The sequence below is a fragment of the Oreochromis niloticus genome, linkage group LG17 (genome assembly GCF_001858045.2).
Source record: "Oreochromis niloticus isolate F11D_XX linkage group LG17, O_niloticus_UMD_NMBU, whole genome shotgun sequence".
Lineage (NCBI taxonomy): Eukaryota > Metazoa > Chordata > Actinopteri > Cichliformes > Cichlidae > Oreochromis > Oreochromis niloticus.
The window spans coordinates 9,532,365-9,557,895 of NC_031981.2; the positions used below are offsets into that span (position 1 = coordinate 9,532,365).

The window sequence follows — 25,531 nt, forward strand, 5'->3', positions numbered from 1 at the left end:
CGTTTCCGTTCACGGGGGGTCATCATCTCCCATTGAATGTTTAACATCATAAGGCCAGAATAACTGGATGCATTACTTCTCTGACTTCAAGAATTTAGAAACATACATTAGACGGAATGTATTTTTAAAAAATAAAAACCTATTTAGTCTTATCAGTATCGGTTTAACGAGTAGGGTAAAACTTTGTATTAATTCTGAACTAAATAATTCCTCTGGTAAACAGCATTATGTCATTGTATTTGTGAAACTTGTACCTTGTTTCTTATCTCCTCCCATTCTGCACTCGCATTCCTGTCATGAAAACCAGGGGCGGACTGGACTAAACCATCTCTATGTAGACGGCTTGGAGTTGTGATTTCATTAAATAGAATTTGATCACCGGGCTTTCACCAAAATGTGCATGATAAAAAAATAGGATATGTATAAATAAACTTTTACCTGTTTGCCGTTCTAAAGTTTTCTTTTAGTGGTTATGCGGCACACAGTTGGGATACGTCTGCACCCCATTCCCGGATAGTGGACTCGTCCTAACACTGCCATGTTGGATGGAACTGGCGCTGGGCTCTCTGGCGGCCGGACTTCCCAGGAAAGTTTTTGCCGTTTTCCGTGTTCACTCGGTTGCTCCAGTTTTGACCTTATTTTGTGGAGGAGGGGGACCTCGCACTACATTCCTGAGCGGCATATTTTTTTTGTTTCTGCAGTCTTGCCAACCCCCGGGATAAAGTGAACCGGTGTGCGGGGTCGGAGCCAGGCCACGGATGACCGAGGGATTGTTTATGTATCTTTTTGGATCTCGTAACGAGTTAGAGTCCGTATATACTTTATAAACTGATCGCCAATAATGAGTGGACACCCGCCGCCACGGCGGCAAACAAATGTCGGCTCGACATTACTGTCTTCGCAGGAGAATGAATGTCTTTTCAACCACCTCGGCAGGAAATGCATCGTAAGTTTTCCCATTAATTTGTTCTGTGATAGCGGGCTAAGAAAAAAAAAGGGCTAATGCAGCTAACTTGCACCGTGTATCCCGTCCCGGGAAGGAAAATGAAGATTAGCTATTAGGTGTAACAGTGCGTTTATGGCCTACAGTTTTTGTTTTGATTTTAGGGTATGTGTTGACTGAGAAACATTTGGGATTTCTTACTTATGTTTGTTTTGACAGTCGAGGCGGCCGGAGAGGGCAAGTAGGTGTAGCGACTGTGTCAAACGTCCCGTTTGCGACGGTGACATTTGGGAAACGACAAGTTTAATTTCACCCTCCGGCCTGGGTCGGTATGATTTTTATCTTGAAGGCTGGACACACCTGAAATCACTCAGGAAATCCTGAAATTCCGCTGTCATTAGCCTAACCGCATCGAGCTTAGCTCTGGCAGAGTGGAGTTAATAGTCGGGGTATTGGAGCTGTTAAACCCATCAGCGGAAAACGGGGCAAAGGAATGATTTTTCTTTTTTCTTTTTTTTGCACTGGCATTACATAACGTGGCTGAACCTGGGTTGTTTTCGGGAAGTGTGTCCCCCGAAAAGAATGTGCCGAGCAGGCTTGGCTGAGCTCTTGACAAAGCTGACGAGCCGAGAAGCCCTCTGTTAATGCAGGACTTGTCAGTCACAAAAAATCTGAGGAGAATCTGTGGGAGTAGCCCGATGTACCAGTGGGACTGCAGTCAAGACCACTAGTGCAGTGTCACGACTCAATGTTGTAAAATAGCCTGATGTTACGTAACATGTTTAGCATTCAGCTGATTCATTTTTATGTCCTCATTAAGCACCATGTCTTGGAGCGACCTACATCCAGTAGATCATAGTGTTATCTCAAGTAACAGATATGCAGCTGCACCTTCACTTCTCCACAGCAATGTCTGCATGTCTTCAAAAAGTTGCATGTCTCATTCTTTTGATATTATGATTCCTCTTTTCTTTGTGGGCTGACACAACAGAATGGCCATCAGCTGACCATAAAAGACACTGGGGGCTTAGATCAGTAGATATTTGCCTTCCAAAGAGTCTGTGGCTTACCACAGCCCACATTTAGTTACTGTTTGATAGTCTCACACCCATATTGCTATCTGTTAAATTAAGCTATTAGACCACTTATCACACTCCAAAGTTGGGTAATCTTGGCAAAGAGTATTTAGTTTACTTCCTCAATAAGGTCAACAAAATTGTTGAAAATTAAGCAGATGACAGGTTGTTTTGAGTTTCAGTTTTACTGTTTGATTTATACTTTTTTTTGTATTGCTGTGGAGACGTTTGGTCTCACTATGTTGCAAATGTTACCCTGTGATTTCAGCATGAAAGAATGGCACACCTTCACCTGTTATTGATTACCGTTGCAGAGGAGGCTGGTTTTAAAGTCCAGGTTTTCCAGTTCAATCAAGTGGTCTGTTTTTGTGCGCTCTACGGGAGGCGAGGTCAACAACAGGGATATTAAATTCTCCACTGCCCTTTCTTAGTGACTTGCATGTAATCTGTTCCCGGGTTACTTCCTCATAGTAATCATTGTTTCCTGTAATTGTGCATAGTAAAGGTGTTGTGCTTGAGTGTCACACAAATGTGTCTTCCTCTTTGCTGCCCTAAACCAACCATGCTGTTTGAGATGCTTGTGTGTGTGCGTATGCACACATGTTTGCTTTGGAAAGGCCATACTTCCTGTCCCATGACACAGTATATCAAGCCTGTATGAGGTCACACAGTTGGATGTCCCGCCTCCTCCTTAGACACAGGTTTCTAAGGTGTGCCTGACAACTATGTAACCAGTTTTAAAACCCAGTGACAGCCTTCATCTGGCTTTCTGGCAGTTGTGTCATACAGCATGTGACAGAGACGTGCACTGGGGAACATTCCTCACAGTCCTACGCTCTTGTGTGTTTCTACACGTCTTTTCATGAAGAGTGAGTTTGGAAGAGACAAAGTGTGTGTGTGGTGTGTGTGTTAGAGAGGCTCGGGGGAGAGGGAGGCTGGAAGAGACAGACATTGTGTGTGTTTCAATCTAATTAGAATATCCACCAAGTGATGTAGTGGCTGACCAAATGGTTGGCGCTCATGCAACACAATTGTTAATCAGAAAATGTAAAAATCACAATAACTGTTGTTTAACTTTTTTCAGCACCATCATCTTTCTAAGCGAGACAGTTCTTACCTACCAGAGTAGCTGTATCTGTAACAGCCCTGTTTGTATACTATTCCTTGTTACAAAGCAACAGACCTTTTTATATTGGTGTATCTAAAGCATGAAAATTCTCAAAAGTTTACCTCAGATTGTTTCCCTAATAACATCTTTTAAAAATATGAATTTTACCTGCTTCTGTAAGCATTTAAAATGTAATATATGCCGTATGTGTTAAGTGGTTTAATCTTGCAAAATAAGAATGGCAGTGGTGCACATGCATATGGATTATCAACTGTAGAAATCCCTGGTTTAAAACTGTGAAACCACCTGAATCATAACGTTGTGCATTAAACACATTTCATCCTCCAAAATCATGCATTGAGAAAAAGAGACACCTATAGGTTCCCACACAGTGGTCTCACTCATTAGTTTTACTCATTGGTATTCCTTGTGCTGTTTTACCATCAGCAACACTGACTTGGCAAAAGGTGGAAGGCGTCCAATTCACGCTGTGTGCGTGCATGTGCACATGCACAGACTGCTTGATCAGCAGTCCTGTCCTACGGGAAGTCCCGTGGTTGGCCTCCTCTGGTGATTTGTGCTGGAGAAGGGGAACGTGACTCCTTTTTCACTCCACCTTTCCCCTTTTGTGATTTTTTTTTTTTCTTCTTTCCTTCTTTTTAGTCTCACCTTACCTCTTATGTCATCTTTTTCTTTCCCTTTTCCTTGGTTGTCTTTTGTATTTCTTGTATTCTCCCTACTCACCGTTAAACATAGAGTCGAATGTCCCAAGTTTAACAGATAAACATGAACCTAGTGGTCTGAGGTGTGGACACAGGCCTCTCCATGTTGATTTTTTTTTTTGTTTGTTTGTTTGTTTGGGTTTTTTTGTGCTTTACATTCATATCTTTACCAGCTTGAAGAAGATCTAGTAATGACAAGAATGAAAAAGCTTTAACAAAGTAATTACAGGAGCATAGTCTCAGTGTTGTTGCTTCCTGCAGTTTTTAGAAGTCTTTCTGTTGTTTTTATTAGTCTACATTAGTACAGACTCACACAGCAGCAGAATCCATTTGTAATAGTTGTACACGTGTTACACACATGGCACAAAAACAACTTAATTATTACTCCACACTTTTGATGGCGGATCAGTCTGAAATGAATACGCCGCATTTACTTTTGACAGGTGAGCTGTCATACAGTTACAGTTGATACACTGTTGGTATCTTACTAATATGGATAGTTTGTGAGCTGTTTGAGACATGGTCTCTCTAATTATCAATATAGCTGACTACCAAAGCAGCAAAAATGTTTTAAAAAGTCTGACTTTAGGCATTACATGTTAAAGTGCAGTCAGAGCTGGTTCATAGTACATAATAGTGCCTGAATACTGTCACTTATTACATTATTGTTGTGGAAAATTCTAAATAAAACTGTAAGGTACATTAATTAACAATGGTGTAAAAGCAGCCATATGTCTGAATGGCAGAAATATTACACATCCAGTGCCTGAAAAGGGCTAAACCCTCTCCTTGTTCTTCCTCATCTTTTCTGCATTGCCTGCACTTTCTGCTTAAGCTACATATTTGGTCTTGTTTGTTCCCTCTATAGGCTCTATAGGATCCTCTTTAAATTTTTGCCGAAAGCCGAGTCCACAGATAAAGCAATTCAGTTTTTTCTATTGTTCCGTAGCTGATTGTTTGTCACTATAATGCAGATTCTAGGCTCCGGTTGTATTTACCATTCTGGTGTATACCTGTCAGTGTCCTTAACTCTCATTGGGAGTTGTTGTAATCTCTCAACTCAAAGCTGAGATACATTTAACTCATTACCTGCTTGTTTTGAATCACTAGCAGTTATTTTCACTGTCGAGGCTACAAATAGCAGACATTGAATTCATAGAAATTCAATTTTTCTCGGATTACCACAACAGTGCCATCCCTTTTCTGTTGCAAACATCCCATAATTTGTGCCATATGTCATGCTATGTAAAATGTTGATGACTGTTACATGCTGTCTAAAGCAAAAAGAAGACCGCTAAGCTATATGTTCTGATAGAATGGCCATAAAGAAAAAACGTCTATGTCTATGTCCAACTTCTGAAACGTTACACAGAAACCGAGGGTCACTCCATTCATTTGAGAAATTATACCAAGCAGCTGCTTTCTCTTTTCCTGTTGGTTCAGCGGTGGTCTGATTTTTCTATTAAATTTCTATAAAATTTTTGTTTTTGAAACCTGCAATCACCAAGGGTGGAAGTGCTCTTTAACCATAAATTGCTTCCTGAGGAATTGAAAATGGAACGCAAAATTGTGATGTGTTACTAATACAGATAGTGAACTATGTTACTTGATCTTTTACTTGTTGTCATTACCTGCTTATATTAGCTTTCATTTCTTCCTTTTAATCGACCCCATGTTTATAGTTATATTGCATTAGATTTTGTGCTGCCTGGGCAATTGCATGGTGAGGTCAGCACACATGTAGAAACTAAGTGTTTGAGGATAAGTGCATAAGAGAGAAGAAGAGGGAATTAATTCATGAGAGAATGGTTTGGTGTGTAGGGCCCTTTTGGCCGGGGTTTGATGACGCCATAGTCAGAGCCCCACTTCCTGCAGCCTTTGGCCCTGTCAGGAGCAATCAGCTCTCCATGGGAAGATGAATCCATAGAGCCTCAGACCTTGGATACCACACAGGCCCTGTTACTGTGAAAATGCACTACAAAACAGAATTTAAACGATTCTTTCAATCATGGCTATTTCTGATCAAAATCTAAACCACCAAGAATTGTAGTGTTAAGAAATGGAATAATTACAGAAATGCAGATAAAAATATCTTTTGCAGGCGAGCCAAAAAACTGTTTTCTGTTGTCTCATTTAATGCTGTGTTTTAGTCATGCAGTTAGTGTGGCTATCATGACCACTTCAGGAATGGGCTGATGCAGCTTTTTCCAGTTTGAACAATACGACTTCTAAGCTAAGATAGAGGTATCCAGTTAGAGAGGGGTTTTAATTTAATAAGCTGTGTTCTTCACTCTGAGTAAGAAACTGAATCATCTTTTATGTGTAAGGAAACCTCAGGCTCAATCCTTACTTTCCTATATATTTTTTTTAGTTAAACTGTATCAAATGAATGCAATCAGCAATACAATTGTACTAAATTGGCATTTATCACTAAAACAAATTACAACAGGCTCAAAACAAGTGCTATGATAAATTAAGAATTTATTTACCTAATTTAATGTTGCATCTCATAATTTACACTTTACTCATTTCAGCTAAGATTGAGTCATACTACAGTACTGCATACTGCTGTGATACTGTTGCAACTGAATGTAACAATAGCCTTACCTTTCCCTGCTGTTAGTCTATTAGTTGAGCTAATGGGAGACGTGAAAGGAAATGATCTCAATCAAACTGACACCACATTATGTTGCCATAATAGCACAGTAAAAGTTTCCTGACAAGTATTTCTTGGTGCATGACAAAATTTAAGAAAAGAAGCATAAAATGAGATTTCAGTAAGAAGTAAGACAAATAAAAGTAGTACAAACTCTCTCATTCTCATTTAAAAGCCAAGGAATAAAAGTGGGTTTTCCAATGGATTTTGAAAGTGTCTAAGAATGACCAGAGTGAGAGGGAATAAGCAAGAAAGAGAGGCTCCAACACTCAGTTACAAATTGCAGTTAAGTTGATGCTTTATTGTTCCTCTGTGTTGTGCTGGCTCTCCTGCTACTAACCCAGTCACTGCTCCCGATCCGTGACATGATAAAGACAGACCAATATAGAATTGAATTGAATAGATTGTCAGATATCTGTATTTTTTTTTTAAACCAGGATGGGATCAGTATCAGATCCTAACATGAAATCAGTTTGTCCCAGTATTGCAGCAGTTCCTCTGAAAGGCCAGGACTGCCATTTGTTTAGCTAAACTCAGCTTGTAGGAAGAATGTGGTGTGTGGAGTCACTGACTGGAAGCCTTTTCTTTCAGAGATATCAAAATTGTTTATTGCCCCCATAATGCCAATGTTCAATAGTACCCTGGGTTTTATTTTAGCAGTTAAACCCAGCACAGTGGGCTTTTTTTCATCTGCAGAAGTAAATTTATCTGCATTTCGACTGCAGAATCAAACTTTTAGTTTCAGTTCAATGGTAGAAGGAAGTGGAAACTGAGGTGTCCATCCAGATATTCCAAGAATTATCATGATGTCTATTGTACTTAACTTTTTGCAAAGACGAGCCTTGTGGTGTGGTTGTTACTAGTTTCGGTATTACATGTAGAATAGAAATTTTTCTGATGATACTGATCTTGTACTGTGACTGACTTTTGAGGATCTGTCAAAAAAAAAGAAGAGATGGACAAAACCACAAAAGCCATAAAAATACCCCCTCCCAAAAACCCCCCACAACAAATGTTTGTATATTAGAAAAGGGTGATTTATTTGCCCTGTTTTGGTTTTTTTGTTTGTTTAGAGGTTTGTTTGGTTTTTCTTTTTGTTTTTTTTTAACAAAACCTCTCATTCCCACTAAATTACAAAGAATAATCTAAGGGCTCCTCCGTATGTTGTCTTAATACCTGCAGTAGTTCCTGGAACTCACTTTAGATGAGAAGCTCACCGGGCATTTCCTGTCGTGATGCGCTTGCTTTCATGTATGTGTTAATGGCTGTGAAAGTGGACCCCCTCAGTGTTAGAAACCGCCTGCAGCAACCTGTAAAAACTGCGGGAGTCTAACCTTGCCTTATGATCATGTCTCTGTGTGCACTACAGGTGTGTTTTTAGTGTGTTTGCACATATTATGATACCTTTTTGTCTTAAACAAATGTTGGCTTCTTTGCCTTTTTCTATGCCGTTTATTTGGGTGTGTATGTTGGTTATGCGTTAATATAGCTGGAATTTCTTTGGAATATTTAATTTATGGAGATGCTGAAATGCATGCAGTATTCATAATACATAATCGGAGTAATTATGCCTCGAATCTATATTGTACATATCATTAAAAACTAGTGAAACTACTTCTCTGGGGGTCTTTTTTTGACTTATTTTAAGGCAAGTGGGGTGTTTCCGTTCTCTATCTGTAATACATTTCTTATTTTGCTTTATTCCTTTAGGATCCAGCTTGTAAATCTCTGGCACATGGCTGTATAAAACATGCTTTGTATAGTACATTAACACAGATATTTGCGATCCTCACTCTCCTCCTCCCTCTGTCCTTCTTTCCAGACATTGTCTTCAGGCGTGGTCCAGGTATTCACAGCAGATAGGAGCTCCAGCTGGAACAAGAAATGCTGCGGGGTGGCCTGTTTGGTTAAAGACAACCCCCAACGATCCTACTTCATCAGGGTCTTTGACATCAGGGTAGGTATATGGGAAGCAAGGGGCAATTCTGTGTGTAAAAGATGGCTTCTTATTGAGTTATCGTGATAATAAACTGTACATAACCTGACATTTATACTTGCCTTATTAGTTGGTCAGTATTTTAGTACTTGTCTACCACCAGCCAGTATTCATAAGAGCCTCTTACTGTAGTTTTACAGCCACAAAGCTGAAACTGCTGAATGCCTGTCACAGAAAAGCAATTAATTAGAAATAATTCAGTAGCAAATATTTAATTCTGTCTGTAAGATCTGTAGTATAAAAGTCCCTCATTTACTTATTCTACCAAATCGATTTATTGTTTATTCAGCCGTGCTTCTGTTTCTCCACAGGATGGGAAGGTGATGTATGAACAGGAACTGTACAACAACTTTAACATTAGTGTCCCCAAACCGTACTTCATCACATTTGCTGGAGATGTAAGTTTTTTTCCCTCAGCAGTTACATTTGTCCTTTTACTTATCTTTCTCAACCTCAGGTTAGTTGATAATATTTAGACCCCTCCTTTAAATTTCTTTTGTGTTAAGTGTTAGTGTTGCTGAAAAATATTGTGTCTTGCACAGCAAAGTCAGTATTTCAATTGTTCTGCAGTGTGTGACCAAGAAAGGATATCGATAAGGTTTTAGCGATACGTACATTGGTATTGTTTCTAATCACTCTATTGATGCAGAGTGGGGGGGTGGCTCAAGACTTTAACAGAGTACTGTACTAATGGGGGGGGGGTGTTTTTTGTTTTGTTTTTTTGGATAGTTCAGGTGTGTGTGTTTTTTGTGTACTGAGTAAACATTACACCGATGCAGTCTCAAATTTTAATGGACTTAGTAGGTACAAGTTGTACTTTCTGTAACCAGTAAGTGGCATTGAAAATCATATGCCTACGTTTTGGTTCCTTATTTTTTGTTCAAATGTTCATGAAAGCATGTCTACATCAGTTAAAGTTTACCACAGAGCATATTTCCTTCATCATAATCTTCATTCAGTCCAGAAATTCTGATGGAAACCTGCCATGGAAAGCATGTGTGACCAAACTTCCAGGTGTGCTTACCAAAAGGCAAAACACTGTTTTTCCACCATTAAAGTGACAGAACTAGAAATTTGAGCTTTGTGTCACTTCTAAAGCTCTTCATGTCACAAGACGTCCTTATTTAAGGAGCAAACAAACTGTTGGTTAGCACGGTGGATTAGACTTGAGCAGACCGTAAGCTTTATGGCACTGTTGTTCAGTTGCAGTATATGCATAATGGAAGTGTGTTTGGAAACCCATAGACTATCCATAGATATACAGAAGTACCAAAATTCTATTTATCACAGTTTTTTAATTTCTTTTCTGTTTTGTGTGTTCACAGACATGCCAAGTGGGTCTGAACTTTTCCAGTGAAGAAGAGTGCAAGCGTTTCCGGAACTCTGCGGGAGAGCTAATGGGGAGAAAACAGAGGAAAACCGGTACCCACTTATTGCTGTCACTGCTTCACCTTAGGTCCTAACTACTGATCTAACTTGCTGGGGGGAGAAAAAAATGACATGATTAGCAAAGTTTTGTCTTATGCTCAACAATCTGGTTTGTCTGATTTTATTTCAAGCCAAATCATCACCATTCATCATTAAGCGGGAGCACAAGATCAAATACATTTCTAAACTTGTCATTTTTGAAACTGTTGGATGACAGAACTGGGCAAAAAAAACATCTAAATTTCAATACATGGGTAATCTTAATCAGTTGTAGTCAATTGATGGAAGATGTGCATTGGGGCCACATTTAGCTGTTCCTTATGTTTTTAATTTTTTCCCCTTTTTTTGCCTGGGTCTGTCTGCTGTTATCATCTGCTCTTCTCCTCATCTTATAAAGTTTTCAGAGCTGTTGGTAACAAGTTCAGTGAGAGTACGATCAGAATACTGCCCTACTGTGACGTAGTCGTATTTAAAAAAAAAAAACAGATCTTCAGAGTCATCTTAACAGAAACCTCCTAAAGTTGGTGCTGCCAAAAAACTTTCAAACATGTTAACAGAAATTGAAAGCTTTTAGGGGCTTTCCCCACGTACTTCCAGATGGTTCTTCCAAATGTTTCTTTTGACACAAATACCATCACATGACTTTTCAACCAAAACAAATGCATCATAATGCTGCACCCAGGCTTTTGGGGAAGAAATATGCTGACTGTCCCAAGGGGGGCACTGCAGTTTCAGAATGAAATGTGCAGAACCAATCAATGATTCCTGCTTCATCTCTCAGGAGTAGAGCATTTCCAGTGCTTTCTTGTAATTTACTGAACATGGCGATTGGTTTCAGAAACCAATTTTTAAATATTGTACCCCTAAACTATTGTTTCAGTATTTACAGTAACACTTTTGAATAGCTCCAGATTTAAAAAAAAAAAAAAAAAAAAAAAAAAACAGGGTCAGGCATTCTTTTTCCTTCAGTTCATTTCTTCATGCACCAACAACTCTAAAACTCTCCACCTAAAGACAAAGTCATCCACACAGACTCTCAGAATGAACATGAAACTGAAGAGATTCTTATCCACAGCCATCCAGATGCCTTCTCAGACTTGGCACTCAGTTCTTAACTTTGATTATCTTGTGCTTGATTAAAACCGAGCTGTCTCCACTCTGCTTGTTCTGCGGGTCATTTCCTGACCTTTGAATCGATCGTTCTCTTTCGTATTTCCCCCTCAGCCCGCTGCATTTGGTGCTTAATCTTATCAACAAGGCTTCCTCTCTTTGATCTTCCACCTCAGGAAAACTCAAGCCATTAGTATATTTGTGTGTGTGTGTGTGTGTGTGTGTGTGTGTGTGTGTGTGTGTGTGTGTGTGTGTGTGTGTGTGTGTGTGTGTGTGTGTGTGTGTGTGTGTGTGTGTGTGTGTGTGTGTGTGTGTGTGTGTGTGTGAGAGAGTGTGTGTGTGTGTCCCATGTTAATTAACAACCTTTGAACTTCTAGAAACTAAATGTATTAGTGTTAATATGAGATGCAACATCTCTTGTAAAGCCCTCTGGAGTTGTTGATGGTTTTAAGTGTGGATACTAGCGTGTGTGTGTAAGAATGTGTGATTTACTCCTTCTAAACACACTAACTGAACTCTGCTTGGCAATTTATTTTTTTCTGAATAACCCTCCATTCAGTGCAATACACGCACAATCCCGCCGAATCCTTCACTTGAAATACAAATCGGCTCTCTTCTCTTTTTAACGTCTGTACTCTGACGCGCTCACACTCATCCGCTTCACATTAACACAGCCCACTACTTAGCACAGGAGTGTAATGACTTAATTTGTCTGTGTGTTCACAGAGAAGAGACGCGACCCTGCAAATGGTATGTTTTCCACTGTTTCTTTCTGAAATGATCAGAAAAGAAGTGTAAAGCCAGAGTCAGACTTGTGTCTGATGGTGTTGGCAAACATTTGTGACAGTCTGCTCACTGTGTCATACTGGCAGGGTTTCTGCATAGCTCATGGTTTCAACGATAGTTCATTTCCTCTTATACTGTGGAGGAAACTACATAGCTACATTGCAGTTTAACTGATAATACCTACATGAAATGTTAAATGCAAACTACGTACATCTGTAGAGTTTACTAAGACATAAGCTGTGCGATATGTCACATAGAAAGACTTAAGCATAGCGTCTGTCTATTTTACTAAAATTCAGGGTGACAAGGAATGCAAAAAGAGGCGACTTGGTCTGAAACAGACAAGGAAAACGTAAGGCCTACAGACTGATTGGCAACCCTCTGGCAATTGGTGGTAGCTTGGGAGAAATGTGTATTCTCTTACCAGTTGATGAGTGGCTACTGGAGGTTGCTGGTAGTCACAAGGTGAAAACTGATCACAAAGAGGTATAGGCTGCTGCACCAAAAACCTCTTTGTGATTACGATCGGAGTGGGCAGTAGTTTGCATGGAAAATTCATTTTTCCATGCAAACTACTGCAATTGAAGGTTGTCAACAGGTCTCTGGGCCTATGTGACTGAGGCCTAAGCTATCAGCTGGAATGACCTGCCAGTTGATATGTCATAGGGCAAAACTTTCAACAAGCTTCCCATTTTCCTGATCTGTAGCTTCTAACCATAGTTGGGCGATATCTGGTTTTAGTTTGGTCTAAGTGTCTTTAATTAGCCCAGCTCATAGCTGGGAACCAGAATTCACTGGGTACCAATTCTGTTGTGATAAAAAGAGGCGAAGGGGGATGCTGTCTTAGCAATGTGTGACACCATGCCTAATATTTGGATTCATACTTTGCTACGTTAGTTCTCAAACACTTGCAACAATGAGGGAGAGTTGATTACTTCCCACACAAAACCAATAAACCTTTGTCATGCACTGGTTACCCAAACAGATGACCTTTCTAAAAGGGGATGTACAGAAGCGCAAGACTACAGTTAACTTAATGAAAACAACACGGAAAAAAACTAAACAAACCTGAAAACTAAAAACTTGAAATGTCACTAGAATTTTATCAAAAGTCCCAACAAGCACAAATTCCAGAAACCCAAAGCTCCCTTATAAAACCCCTAAGTTCCTTGAAACCCATTGGTAATCCTTAATACTTTTAAGATTGAGAGGCTTCGCTGCTCGTATTATGACAGTGATAACAATATACAGTCAAAACGGCCAGTATGCATCCTGAGAACATTTTGCCAGTGTAGAGCTGCTCCCTTTTGTAAAGTACAAAGTAAATAGAGAAGCTGCTCATAGCTGGAATAACTAGTTGTGAAATAGCTCCAGGAGCAGCTCAAGAAGACCTGAAGTGTTTGACATGAATCATCTCAAGGTTTTTGATGTTGCCGGTTTTGTTTTTTGGGGTGTCCTTTTTTTTTTTTTTTTTTTTTTTTTTAAATAAAGAATGGTTGTCTGTTATTTGTTTTGATTCGATTTTGGGTTTTTTTTTTGTTTTTTAATGAATAATAAATTATTTACTACAACACAGTACACAACACATTGCTGGGTGTTATCAAAAACACAACAAAGGAACTACATGTTCTGTTTACCATTATTTGTCTTACTCCTTTAAATTAGCTTTAAAACTGAGAAACCTCAACATTTTGTGAGGCGATTCAAGGAAGTTTCATAAATATTTTCTTTGAATGAAGGCTTGAGAACTTCTAAGAAATGTCTGATTTGGTATTTTTAATCCTGGTCAGTGTTGGAATGTAGAGCTAAAGAGACTTCAGCTTTGTAAAACCATAACATGACATGACATTGCGCCGTAGTGGAGTCATGCCCTCTGTGTAGCGTCATTCTGCCGCTTAGTGTGGTTTGAGTGAACAGATGGAATACATTTGTGGATGTGCGGACGCTTGTGTTCTGGACATGTGTCACAAGACATATAGCCTAGTTTGAGACAGCAGTGGCAGGAGATGAACTAGTTTTAGACAGGAAGATTTGGCCCATATATCTGTCTGTGTGCCAGCATAAAGAGGTATTAACTTGCTTGGTTTGGGGGGTAGATTAATGGAATTGGGAATTTGGGTATTCTGATTGTATACATAAACCATCATGTAAATCAGCTCAGGATTTATATTTGGGACCCTGAGTTGGTATTCTTATGCAGCTTTTTTTAAGATCAGAGTTGGAAATGACCATTCAAAAACTGGTGTTTTCTAAAGGCAGCTTGTTTTATATACCTGTGCCCAGTAAAGCAGCCACCTATAAATGGTTCTGCCAATTTATATCTTGGATTTGTCGTGCATGGTCTCTTTTTGTGGAAAGGTACGTTTTGCATATGTAAGTTAGTCCATTTCCAAAGGAAATCCCTTTGGAATTTCCTCTCCACCCCTAACTGTCTTTAGCTTTAACTCTAGTCTGGTTTTTGCTGTCCTCTCCACTACTCCTGCTGCCCGTTGAGCACTCGCCTGCTCATCAATTATCCTCATCTGCCCTCCCTCTCTCTTCATTTAATCAGTCTGTTTTCTCTCTCATGTTTTTATCTATCACCCCGCCCTTCTCCATCTTTCTTTCTCTCCACCGATTCATCATGTTTTAGAAACCCCAGAGATTATTGTGGGATTATGCCATGGATGGGTTTTAATGGTTACGTAAAACAGAGGCACAAAATCCAGAAAAACTTGCTGGGATTAGATATGTTTTGCAGGAAAAGGGAGGAGGTAGTGGACAGACTGGTGGTGAAATGATCACAGCCAGCCAATCCGGGCATTACAATCTTGACAGTAGGGAGTCGAAGAGGATGAATAAACTTTAGCCTCTGGCTGGCAGAGTGTTAGCTCTTTCCCCCTTTCCAAATGCATTGTTGGATGTTAGCTTTTTCAGCTGAGGAAGGAACCATATAATCATCACCAGATGCAGGAAATCTATTTAGTAAATGAAGACTCGGATCCATCACATCTTCTTGTATCGTTTTGGAAGCAGAAACATCCTTCTGAACTGGATTCAAATCTGACACAAGGCAACAAGTGGATAGTCTTTGATTGATAGCTGAGACGTATTGTTCACTAGACGTTTCTGCACCCTTTTTTTCTGAATTGAGAAAGAAGATCTGAGATCTTTTTGCTGCCTTTAAATCCAACCTCGCTCCCACCTTATCTTTCGTGCCAAGCCAACAACTACGATGATGTTCTGCACCACCTTTCTTTCTGCTCCTTCTGAGGAACTTAATTGTGAAGCTTCTGGAAGAGGAGCAACTATGGGAGGTGGAGGGCTGAGCCCAGGTAGCTGCCTGTCTTCCTTACATTGCCTGGTTCTCCCCCAGGATGAACTGTACCCATCTCTTTCTGACCCCACTGCTCGACTTTCCATCTGCTCTGAAGACCGAGCTTGCAACTTGGTGGACAAAGTGCTTGTAGACATCAGTGTGACCACCTGCGATACAAGAAGCAGCAGGTGTATTTGGGATAACCTGAGAAGGCGACGCAGTCGGTCCGCATCGCCTTCACCCAGCAAAACGCCCAACAGTCCTTGTAGCAAGCGTGTCGGAGGTATGTCTTTCATTTGAGGTGCCAAGTGAAAGTTGTACAAACTTAGTTGGACAATTATATTGTAAAGGCTGGAGTTATTTTGCACGGTGGGATCAGAGATGCTGACTGCTGGGCTAGGAGTAGTGATTGTAGGTATTTTGCATTGTCCTGACTGTATGTCGTGGTTTCTTTGGTGGAGGATCCTTTAAAGGAGAGGAGATTTCTAAGGAACCCCTGAAAAGTCCACCACTGATGTAGCTGACTTGGGCTTAGCTGTACCAGAGTGATTCAAATGGTTTTCCATGTCAGTTAGCTATTAACAGTCCAAGCTACACAGCAGCAAGAGTGGTTTATTGCAGCCTAAGAGCAGTGAGTGATTTGATGGCATGATGTGTCATCATATCAGAGAGAGTGTGTTGTCCCTACTTTAACCTGGGAGAGTAATGGAAACAGTTTTTTGCAGCTTTCAGTTACACAGCACAATATTAGCATTAATCAGTAAATGTTTTTACAGACCTCTTAGCTTTGGGTTCCCAAATCCCCATTCTGAGAACCACTGTGGTCAAGACAGTAGTAGTGCTTGCTTGTTGTGTGACTGCTGGTTTGCAGATAAAATTACCATGTGACTTATTGACTATATTGGTAATCTAGTATTGCCTATGTCCATTCTGCTTCATTTTAATAGCTGGAAAACAAAAAACAAATGAACTTGTTTATTACTTTAGTATGTAAACAAACATTCTTCGTTGTTTGTGGTCAAATAAAGTGCACTCTCTGTTCTGTGTATGCCTTCTCTACTTGGACCTGCCTGGTTATGTAATCCATAATAAGAGCAAATCTATTAACTGTCCAGACCAAGGATGTCAAACTCATTTTACATCGCAGGTCAAACACAGGCCACTTTAATCTTATGTTGGCGGAAGCAGTGAAACTTTCTCTTTCTCAAACTCTTTCTGTGAGTGTACAGAGAATTAGCTACACATTTAATCAATGAGATATCTTACTGTATGAAAAAAGAACAGTATGTCTCAGTTTTTTAATTATTTCAGTGTAGTGTGAATTGCTATTAGGGATGTCTTTATTAGCAGGAAAAGGTGTAACACTTGTGAAAGTACAGTTAAAAGTCTAGAATTTATGTGCTCCTTCACATTTTCCAAAGTCAATGGGCCAGATTGGGGTCTTCCCCAGGCCTATTCTGGCCCCCGGGCCTTGTGTTTGAGACCCATTGTCTAGACAATTGATGAGGACCAAAACTGAAGAGAACAAGTTTTTGAACACGTTTTAGAAAAAAATGTACAAAGTCTTTAGTCTTAATGATGTTTAGCTTCATCTCTCTGTCTTAACTAATGTGATTATTTCGTTTAAATACCCCAGGGAAGTATGAAAAATGCTATTATTTATCATATACTGAATATTGTGACATTATTTTCTCACCAACAGATTTAAATAACATGTGCAGATCTCCACACAGTCTGTAATAGTCATTAAAGGATGATTTACCCAAGTAAAAGCACAAACACTTATTTCTATATAGAGCCAGGGTCACAGGTCATGTTTTATGTCTTGTTAAACACTTTTATGGCATTTTAATATGAAGACAGTTTATGCTTTGGGCGTTTAAAGACACTTCTTTAGATGTAGGAGGAAAATCCTTTGTGGTTTTATATGAGCTGTAACTTTAGTACTGCCTTCTTCATTTTCCAGGACCCGCATTGCCCATGGCGACTGTCGATATCAAAAACCCAGAGATCAACAGTGTTCAGCGTTATCACAACAATTCTCAGATGAACAACATTGTGCACTCTTCCTTTCCCAAGAGGGAGAAAAAAGTCAAAGGGGGGAAGAAGAAGAAGTTGACAAAGGCAGACATCGGCACACCGAGCAACTTCCAGTGAGTCAGCCCAGGGTTGTTTGTTTAAGGTCAGAGGTAAACGCTGACCTTTGGTCTCCTTGGTAAACTGTTTTCCCTGGACTTTGTGCTTTTTCCAGTATTGTATTTTTTTGTAGGTCGTGTTTTCACCACTTACCATGAATTTCATATAAGATATGAAGTGCCATACTTTTCCTACACAAATGCCTGGAGTTCACATAAGTGCAACAAATTAGACTGTCATGCATAAATTAAATTTTTGAGTTTGACAGCACTAGGTGGCACTACAGCAGCACAAAAAGCTTAAAAGGTCAGCTGTAATCCTGGTTCCCGCTTTGACAATTTGCTCTTTACAAAGCCTAATAATCCCACGTCACAGCCAGCATGGACTGCTGCACTATTACTTCATTTCCAAAATATTAATAGCCATTAGTCAATCACCCAATTAGCCTTATAAATAATACATTTAGTTATTTATGCAGCACTTGGAGAAATTACACATGTTGTATTTTATAATGTGGTTTTTAAAACGCATAGCAGGAATAATTAAATGAATTTTAAGCAGCGCTAACATTGAAGGTAGTCCTCTGAGAAAGTCAAAAGTAGCATTTAAAGCTATGCTGTGACTTCAGATGTCTTAAAATTTGATATAAAAGTTTGACACATTTGCACTGATGAACTTCTGCATCTGAAGAAGAGGTGAGGGGGTGGCAGTACTAATCCATTTAGTGCCATCCTACAGAATAAATAAACACAAATATCTTTGCTTTTACCTGACAAACACAGATTGGCTTTGCAGTTAACAGCTAATGGATCTTTATGTGTCTGCTTTTTATTTAAATATAGGAAACATCATGTACTGTATATGTATTCTGCCCCCTTCCTGAACACATCATGTCTCACATGCTCTCTCCTCTCCTTTTTTCACAGGCACATTGGACATGTAGGATGGGATCCAAACACAGGCTTTGATGTAAGCAGCATCCACAGAACCTAACACTAATATGTACATGCTTGTTGTGTGTGTCTGCACATGTCAGCTATGTGACCTCTAGACATTTGTGGCTCATAGCTCATCCATATGTTAGGCAGGCATCCCTCTTCTTGACAGATAGTTTAAATTTTAATACTGGCTCCCAAATATTAATCTGAGCTGTGTGGCTGAGCCATCGGGAGCGTTACACAAGGAGATTTTTTTTTTCTTTTTTTTTCTTTTTGGTGATTGAGGGAATCAACCCGCATCTGCATAATCCATGGACTTGTTCCCAAAAAGCTTCATCAGTAACTGTGTTGGACTCTGGATGATAGCTATGAGATTATACAGGTCAAAGAGACTTGGTCTGCCTGTAAATGAAAAAATGAATTTCAGATGATTTTGGTTTCATAAGTTAATGCTTTCAAGGAGATTTTTTTTTTAACGAGTGACGTCAGTCAAACAAAACCTGCTCACCTCTTAAATCCGCAGGCTTTTAAAGCCTAGGCACAAATTGGAGGATTCATAGAAGGGTAAGGGATATATTTTATAATCTGTTCTTCAGGTACTTTTAGTAAAGTCAAAGTAAAGAACTTCCCTTTAAAGGGTAAATCCTAGGTCTTTTTTTTTCTTTTTTAATAGTCTGCTTGAATCAGCTTGTCAAACCTGTCATATTATTAGAAAGCCAGATTTAATGCATATATATAAATATGAGGTCATATTGAGGTCTTCATCTCTTGCAACTTGATCTCAACTTGAAGCAGAGCATTTTCTGCTTTCAGATTCCACTACTCCTGTAACAAGTCCCTACGCAGACCTTTGGTAGCTCAGAACTGAAACCACCAGGTGGCACCATAGGGGCTGATATTCTGGTCTTTTTTTGAGCCCACTCTTATTTCAGCTTTTTATTTAGAAATGTCTCCACAAAACAAAATGACATACAGAAAGTTACTCCTCACATTCAGCTTTTGATTTAGCTCAGAGTGCATCTCCTAAAACTTCAAAATATTCTTTGATATTTTCTTGAAATATTTCCTTATATTCTTATTTCCGTGACCGATAAATGTGTTTTTCTGGTTGATGTTTGTCTGAAATTCCTGTTTGTACATTTGCAGCTGCACATAATCTGATTACCTGTGGGACAACCTGAACCTAAAGTCTAGGTGCAGAGGCTAAATGTCATGTTTAAATCTCTGTTTATTCTTCAGCTGAATAACTTGGACCCAGAGCTGAAAAACCTGTTTGATATGTGTGGCATTTCTGAGGCTCAGCTAAAGGATAAAGAGACCTCTAAGGTCATCTATGATTTCATCGAGAAGAACGGAGGTGTAGATGCTGTCAAAGATGAGCTGCGGAAACAAGGTACGGCCACAGAAACAAATATGTAGCCCGAGTTTTCGTATCTTGATATAAGAAATAGGAATTTAATTATACTGTTAAATTTGATGTATGTGCGTGTTTGTGCAGGACACTGACCCTCTGAAAATGTGTTTAATGGGTTGACAATCTAACTAGTGTGGTGGTTTTATCCCCAGGTCCGCCCAGGTGGAGTGGTAGGTTTCTATGCATGACCTGCTGTGACTGTGCATGTAGAGTCAAACTATGAATCCAAGCTGTTTCAGGTCTTCAGTCTTTTTAGTAAGATGTTTGCTGTTTTGCACCTGATTGTTCTCGAGTTGGATGTGCTGTCGACTCTCTGGAGACATACCAGCTGTTTGTCACGTTAGACGGGTTTCCTTTGTTTCACGGAAACATTGTCCTGCAATGACACTACTTTAAATACTTTCTATCTAACCTCTCACATGAACTTCAGCCACACTTGTAAATGTTTGGCCCGTCATGTTTTAAACACTTTGCACGTGGATTTACGTTTGTTTAACCAGGCTTTAGTCGTCAGTGAAGCAGAGCCAAACTAGCTTTTTGAGCTTTGGAAAGCATGTTTTTAAATGGTGTTCACATTCTTGGAATGTGGATATGAAGTCCAGTTTGGGTGTATTAACATCTTTCTATGAAAGTTTGTGGACATTTTTTTTCTCAATACAGATTTTGTGAACAAAAAACCCCCCACCCGTTATTTGCAAGAAGGCTGCCCCTTCACTCAACTCTGTAATTGCATGGCTTTGCGCAAGAGGACCTGATGAGCACTTTTTGACTGAGATTCCTTAAAATCTTTAGGAATTGTCCAGATTTTCCTCTGCCCTTCATTAAAATTATATGTAGAGAATAAAAAGGAAAAAAGAACTGTAGGGGATACAGTGTGAACTACAAATGATTCAATCACAAGTTTCTGCTTTAATTTCAACTTTTTTCTTCTCCTTTTCTTCAGCACCTCCACCTCCACCTCCATCCAGAGGCGGCCCTCCTCCCCCACCCCACATCACGGTTCCGCCCCTCCCCCACCACCACCTCCCCAACGGGGACGAGGTGCCCCTCCACCTCCTCCCCGTCCAGAGTTCCCGTCTCTGCACCCCCGCCTCCCCCTCCATCACGGCCAGGCATGTCTGCTCCACCGCCGCCTCCTCCCAGCCGCGGCCCACTCCCGCCTCCCCCTCCACCGGCCCATGCATCCCTTCCCGCCGCACCTCCCCACCACCCCCACCTCCCCCCTCATCCGGCACTGGCGCACCTCCTCCTCCTCCTCCTCCACCCCCACCTCCTCCTGGCCCTCCACCCCTCCTGGCCCTCCACCCCCAGCTCCTCCGCTCGCCACAGAAGCTAACGGAGGGGACAGCAGCCTGCCGGCATCCGGAAACAAGTCGGCGCTACTGAGTCAGATCAGAGATGGAACCCAGCTCAAAAAGGTGGAGCAGAAAGAGAGGCCAGCATCCAACGTGGGCAGAGACGCGCTTCTGGACCAAATCCGACAAGGAATCCAACTTAAAACTGTGAGTAGTCATCCATCCGTCCCACACAGCATCTCTCCATCCGCTGTGCTTTCTTTACGTGCTTTAACCACCACGTTTATGTATTGTCTTTACAGAGGGACGATAATAATGACTCAGCACCTGCCACACCAGCCCCATCATCAGGCATTGTTGGGGCCCTCATGGAGGTGATGGAGAAAAGGAAAAGGGCTATTCACTCTTCAGGTACCTTCAAATATATCAGTCTTTATCACCTACTCACCTATCGCTACAACATATATTATATCTGTAGTTAAAATTAGGACTATCTTGGTTTCCTGTTGACTAACAATTTTTACCTCTCAGCCATTAAATGCCGATGGGGTATGACCCCGGCATTTGTGAATGCGATGACTCGACTATGAGGCAATGTAGGATTGTCAAACTGATACCATAGATAGAGAACTCTCAGATGAGTTTCTATCTCAGTGGCCTTGACCAGAAGGTCAGAGGTCAAGTTTTCCACCCGTATTGAACATGATTTTATTAGTAAAGCATTTAAATTCAAGCTTACCTGACACACTGTTAGCAGCCTATAATAAGTACTGATGTAAATCACCCTGCAAAAAAGGAATGGAAGTGATCTTTATCAGATATATTTCATTGGCTGTTTTACATGGAACAAGGCAGCCTTGAGTCTCTTGGTGTTTTTCCACTTTTAGTTGGCATTCACACAAATTCAGCTCCATATATCGAAAACGGGTTGACATGTAGTCGATGCAAAGTAATGAAACAACTTTTTTCTTTTTAAGCTATTCTTGTGCTACGCAGTCATCAAACTGTTTTATAAACTGAATTACAACAAGGAAAAAAAGCTTGTCAGCACCACTAAGTTTACACCAACTACAGTCATTTGAACGTCATTTACTCTAAATCTGATGACATTTAAAGAATAGAATGGAACAGAGTAGCCCTTTATTGTCATTGTACACGTACAACCAAATTGTGGAACCACTTCCTCGTCTGTCGAACTTCCTCGGGGGTTTTTTTAGTTTTCACTTTCTCATTTGAAAAAAAACAAAAAAACACACACACTTGAAGGTCACCCTCAAAGAGAATTTTGAACAACAGTATAATGCACCATACTTACCCTCTGTATAAATATTGCTGTTTTATTGCCTGCATTAAGCACTTTTCATCTCTTTCAGCCTAGATAACATGATTTTTCTTTCTACAGATGAGGATGATGATGATGAAGATGATGAAGACTTTGAGGAGGAGGATGAGTGGGATGACTAGTGTTTTTGTTTTTTTTTGTTTTTCTCCCCTTCCCAAACCCCCCCTCCTCAATTCCCAAACCGAATGATCACAACACTAAAATTGTATTTGGAAAAAGAAATCGTTAATTTCAAAATTATTAATGTAAATGTTCTATTGATTTGCTGTATATTTTTTGTTGCCTTCATGCCTTTTTATTAATCTGTGCAATACCTCATTTAATCTGTAAATGTTTGTCATTGTCATCTTCGGTCGTCGGCCCTTCATCTTCTCCCTTTACGCCTTATTGGCTGGATCTGTCTCTTGATAGCAATATGTCTCATCTCTCATTTTAAGTGTCCCCCCGTTCACATCACTCCCTCATCTGTCACTCAGGCATCTTTCATATCTGCTGCCTCCCATAGCACACGTTCCCAGTCCTCAGTTTAACGTGCAATTTTATATCAATTTGTCTTTCAAACTTCAGAGTTAAATGTAGTTTTGGGGTGGTGGCTTACAAAACAGGTCACCACAGATCTTTTGATTAGTCGTATCATCGTTGTTCATTAGGAGGGAAAAGAATTAACTATTTTCATACCCTACTGCTCTGTAGTTTATTTTTACGTATTCAAATGATCCTAGTTTAGCACTCATATTTTCTTAAAACAAAGAGGATTTTTGGAATATTTAGCTTCATTTGTTGTGGACTGTAAATTTTCTCCAGAGTTTGAGTCTTGTTATATTTTTGCACAGATTAAAAAGAGGAGACTCGCTGCATGAATACAGGACATTTTTCAGGTCTGCTTCATTATGGAAATTACATACGCTTTAGGTAATGAGACAGAAATACACCTGAACATGAAGCTTTTTTATTTCATTTGTTTTTAAACACACAACACTACATAGAGTACATGAATGGAGGTAGCCTACAGTGTTATGGCAGGCTATCTGTTGTGATTTTTAGGGTTTTTTGGGTGGGTTTTTTTTGTCATCGACACACTAAAGATTCAGCTGAATCTGTTTTCTGTTTTTTACAATAGCAAGCAGAGTATTAATAAATGCCTGTTTGTTGAAATCAGGTCATTCATCATGTAAAACTTGTGGAATAAAGACATTTTAGTTTTCATACCTGATGCTTATCATGGGTCCATATGCAAAGTTACTGTGCAGAAACACCAGGGCTAACATGTACTTCCTGCTATAGGAAGAAATGCATTCATGGCATTCTTCTAACAAGTATCATTATTTTAGCTAATTGTAAATCATGAGGTGTACCATAGGAATCACTTCCATAAAGAACTCGGTGGTTAACAGTTCTCTACAAAGACTAAAGATTCAAGCTGTCATTTGATCTGAACTAAAAAAGGAAAACGGTTAAGTTTAACAGTTTTCTTTAATGTTAAATAGGACAAAATACTTCAGTCACAACTAGTTAAAAGTCTGCTTAATTGTTAGAGAACTGTAATTTCCACGGTTGTGCAAATTCCTTCTAACCCGTTTGTCTCTAAAGTGATATTGTATAACGTAACTTTTGCTAAACAGCAGTTGATAAGTTTTCCTTTAGTGCTTTCTGTCTGAAAGGTTCTGCAAGATATGGTCAAAGGTATACGTCAGCACAAACCATCTTTTCCTGAATGTATGGAATAGCTCGCTTATTTCCTACAAATGTAGGTCTTAATTACAGTTTGAGTATGTTAAAATTTCAACTTTGTAACTCTAAGTTTCAAGTTGGGTCTGTCAAAATTTTGATTTAAATATATCTTAAAATTTCAAGGTTTTTTTTTTTTTTTTGCATTGGCAGAAAATGGTTTTAAAAGCTAAACAAAATTATGACAGAAAATGGAAAATAAAGAAGTAACCCTGACGGCAAAACACTTCTTCTAGTGAGCATTGGACACAAATGACAGTTATTGGTAAATCCTGTATTATAAAATTAGCTCTAACAGCAGCCATAAATGGAAAATGTTAACATTTATCATAAAGTTTTCTGTTATTGTTGGCTAACATTAGCCATTAGCATATGTTTATAGCACACATTAAACCCTTGGCCTCAAAAATAGAGATAACCTGACTTCCAACCTGTACGTAATCAGTGAAGCGTCATGAAGACTGATTGGTGTGGTTTCAGTTTTGGAGGAAATGGCTTGTTTGCTCAGGCTTTAAATTTTAGCTAACCATTTGCTAGCTGTTTATACCAGACCAAAAAACGTGGCAGAGAAAACCGTGAACCGAACTAAGTAAGGGTGAGTAGTACCGCTCGCCAAGAAAGGAGGAAAAATCTAAAACCTGTTGCTGTGTCATCAAGCTAATGAGTTGTCATGTTTAGTAACTAAACCTTAAAAAAGAAAAGGATATTAGCATTCCAGTCTGGGTAATTTTGCTAATACGTTTCTGGATGATAATAATAATAATAATTTTTTTAAAAAAAAGACCAATACAACACTTGCAGTGCGTGAAGTTTCTTAAAAAATACTGTGATTGAAAACATTTAAAGCTCTTCAAACTATAATTTCTTTTCTTCTGTTTGCTATTTAAGAAAAAAATATTTCCTTCAAATTATGTCTTTGAGAGACAAATTGCCACTTGTTTGATTTTCTAACTGACCTCTTTTTTTTTTCTTCTTCTTCTTTTTTGTCAAATACTAAGATACTTCTTGGGAGAAAAACATGCCATGTTTTTGCTGATGTTAGCTTCTGTAGGTAACTCGGTTAATAAGACATTGTGAATGCCAAGTCTTACCAAAAAGGCTGGATGAATAATGACTCTTACAATGTACACTCCAATAAAAGGTTGATATATACTTATTTTGTTATTTGGGCTTTTTTTTTAAATATATATTAACCTTCACATCTTGTCACAATGGATGTCTCCTCCAATCTTTGCCTTTTGTACAAAACCACAGGTAATTTTTTTTTGTTATACAAGACATGGTGACATTCCTTTTATATAATGAAGAGGTGAAATGAAAAGAGATCACAATCATGTCAGCCCAGCATGTAATGTGAGCAAGCAATGTAGATCCCATCACCTACAGATCTGGAAACAGCTGGATGGAGGATTATCACAACCTTTACTGACCCAGGTAGAAATATAGGGCAAAACATGTGTGTTCATGCAGTCCTGACTGAATTTCAGCTGTTGACTCTTAAAATAAAAAAGACTTCTTTTTTTTTTCCCCCTTGTGATCAGAATGAGCTCATGTG

General features: G+C 39.4%; 1 protein-coding gene across 1 annotated transcript; it reads left to right on the forward strand.

Annotated features, from left to right (window-relative positions):
* Positions 1-516: 516 nt before the first annotated feature.
* waslb (WASP like actin nucleation promoting factor b) lies at positions 517-25,128 on the forward strand. Its single transcript, XM_019346972.2, is given in 15 exon segments — positions 517-946; positions 8,328-8,462; positions 8,813-8,899; positions 9,827-9,923; positions 11,766-11,789; positions 17,090-17,276; positions 18,186-18,228; positions 19,437-19,590; positions 20,555-20,596; positions 20,599-20,669; positions 20,672-20,788; positions 20,791-20,895; positions 20,898-21,113; positions 21,209-21,317; positions 22,309-25,128. Coding segments are annotated over 15 exon segments (1,554 nt in total). The 5' UTR covers positions 517-841; the 3' UTR covers positions 22,371-25,128.
* The last annotated feature ends 403 nt before the right edge of the window (positions 25,129-25,531 follow it).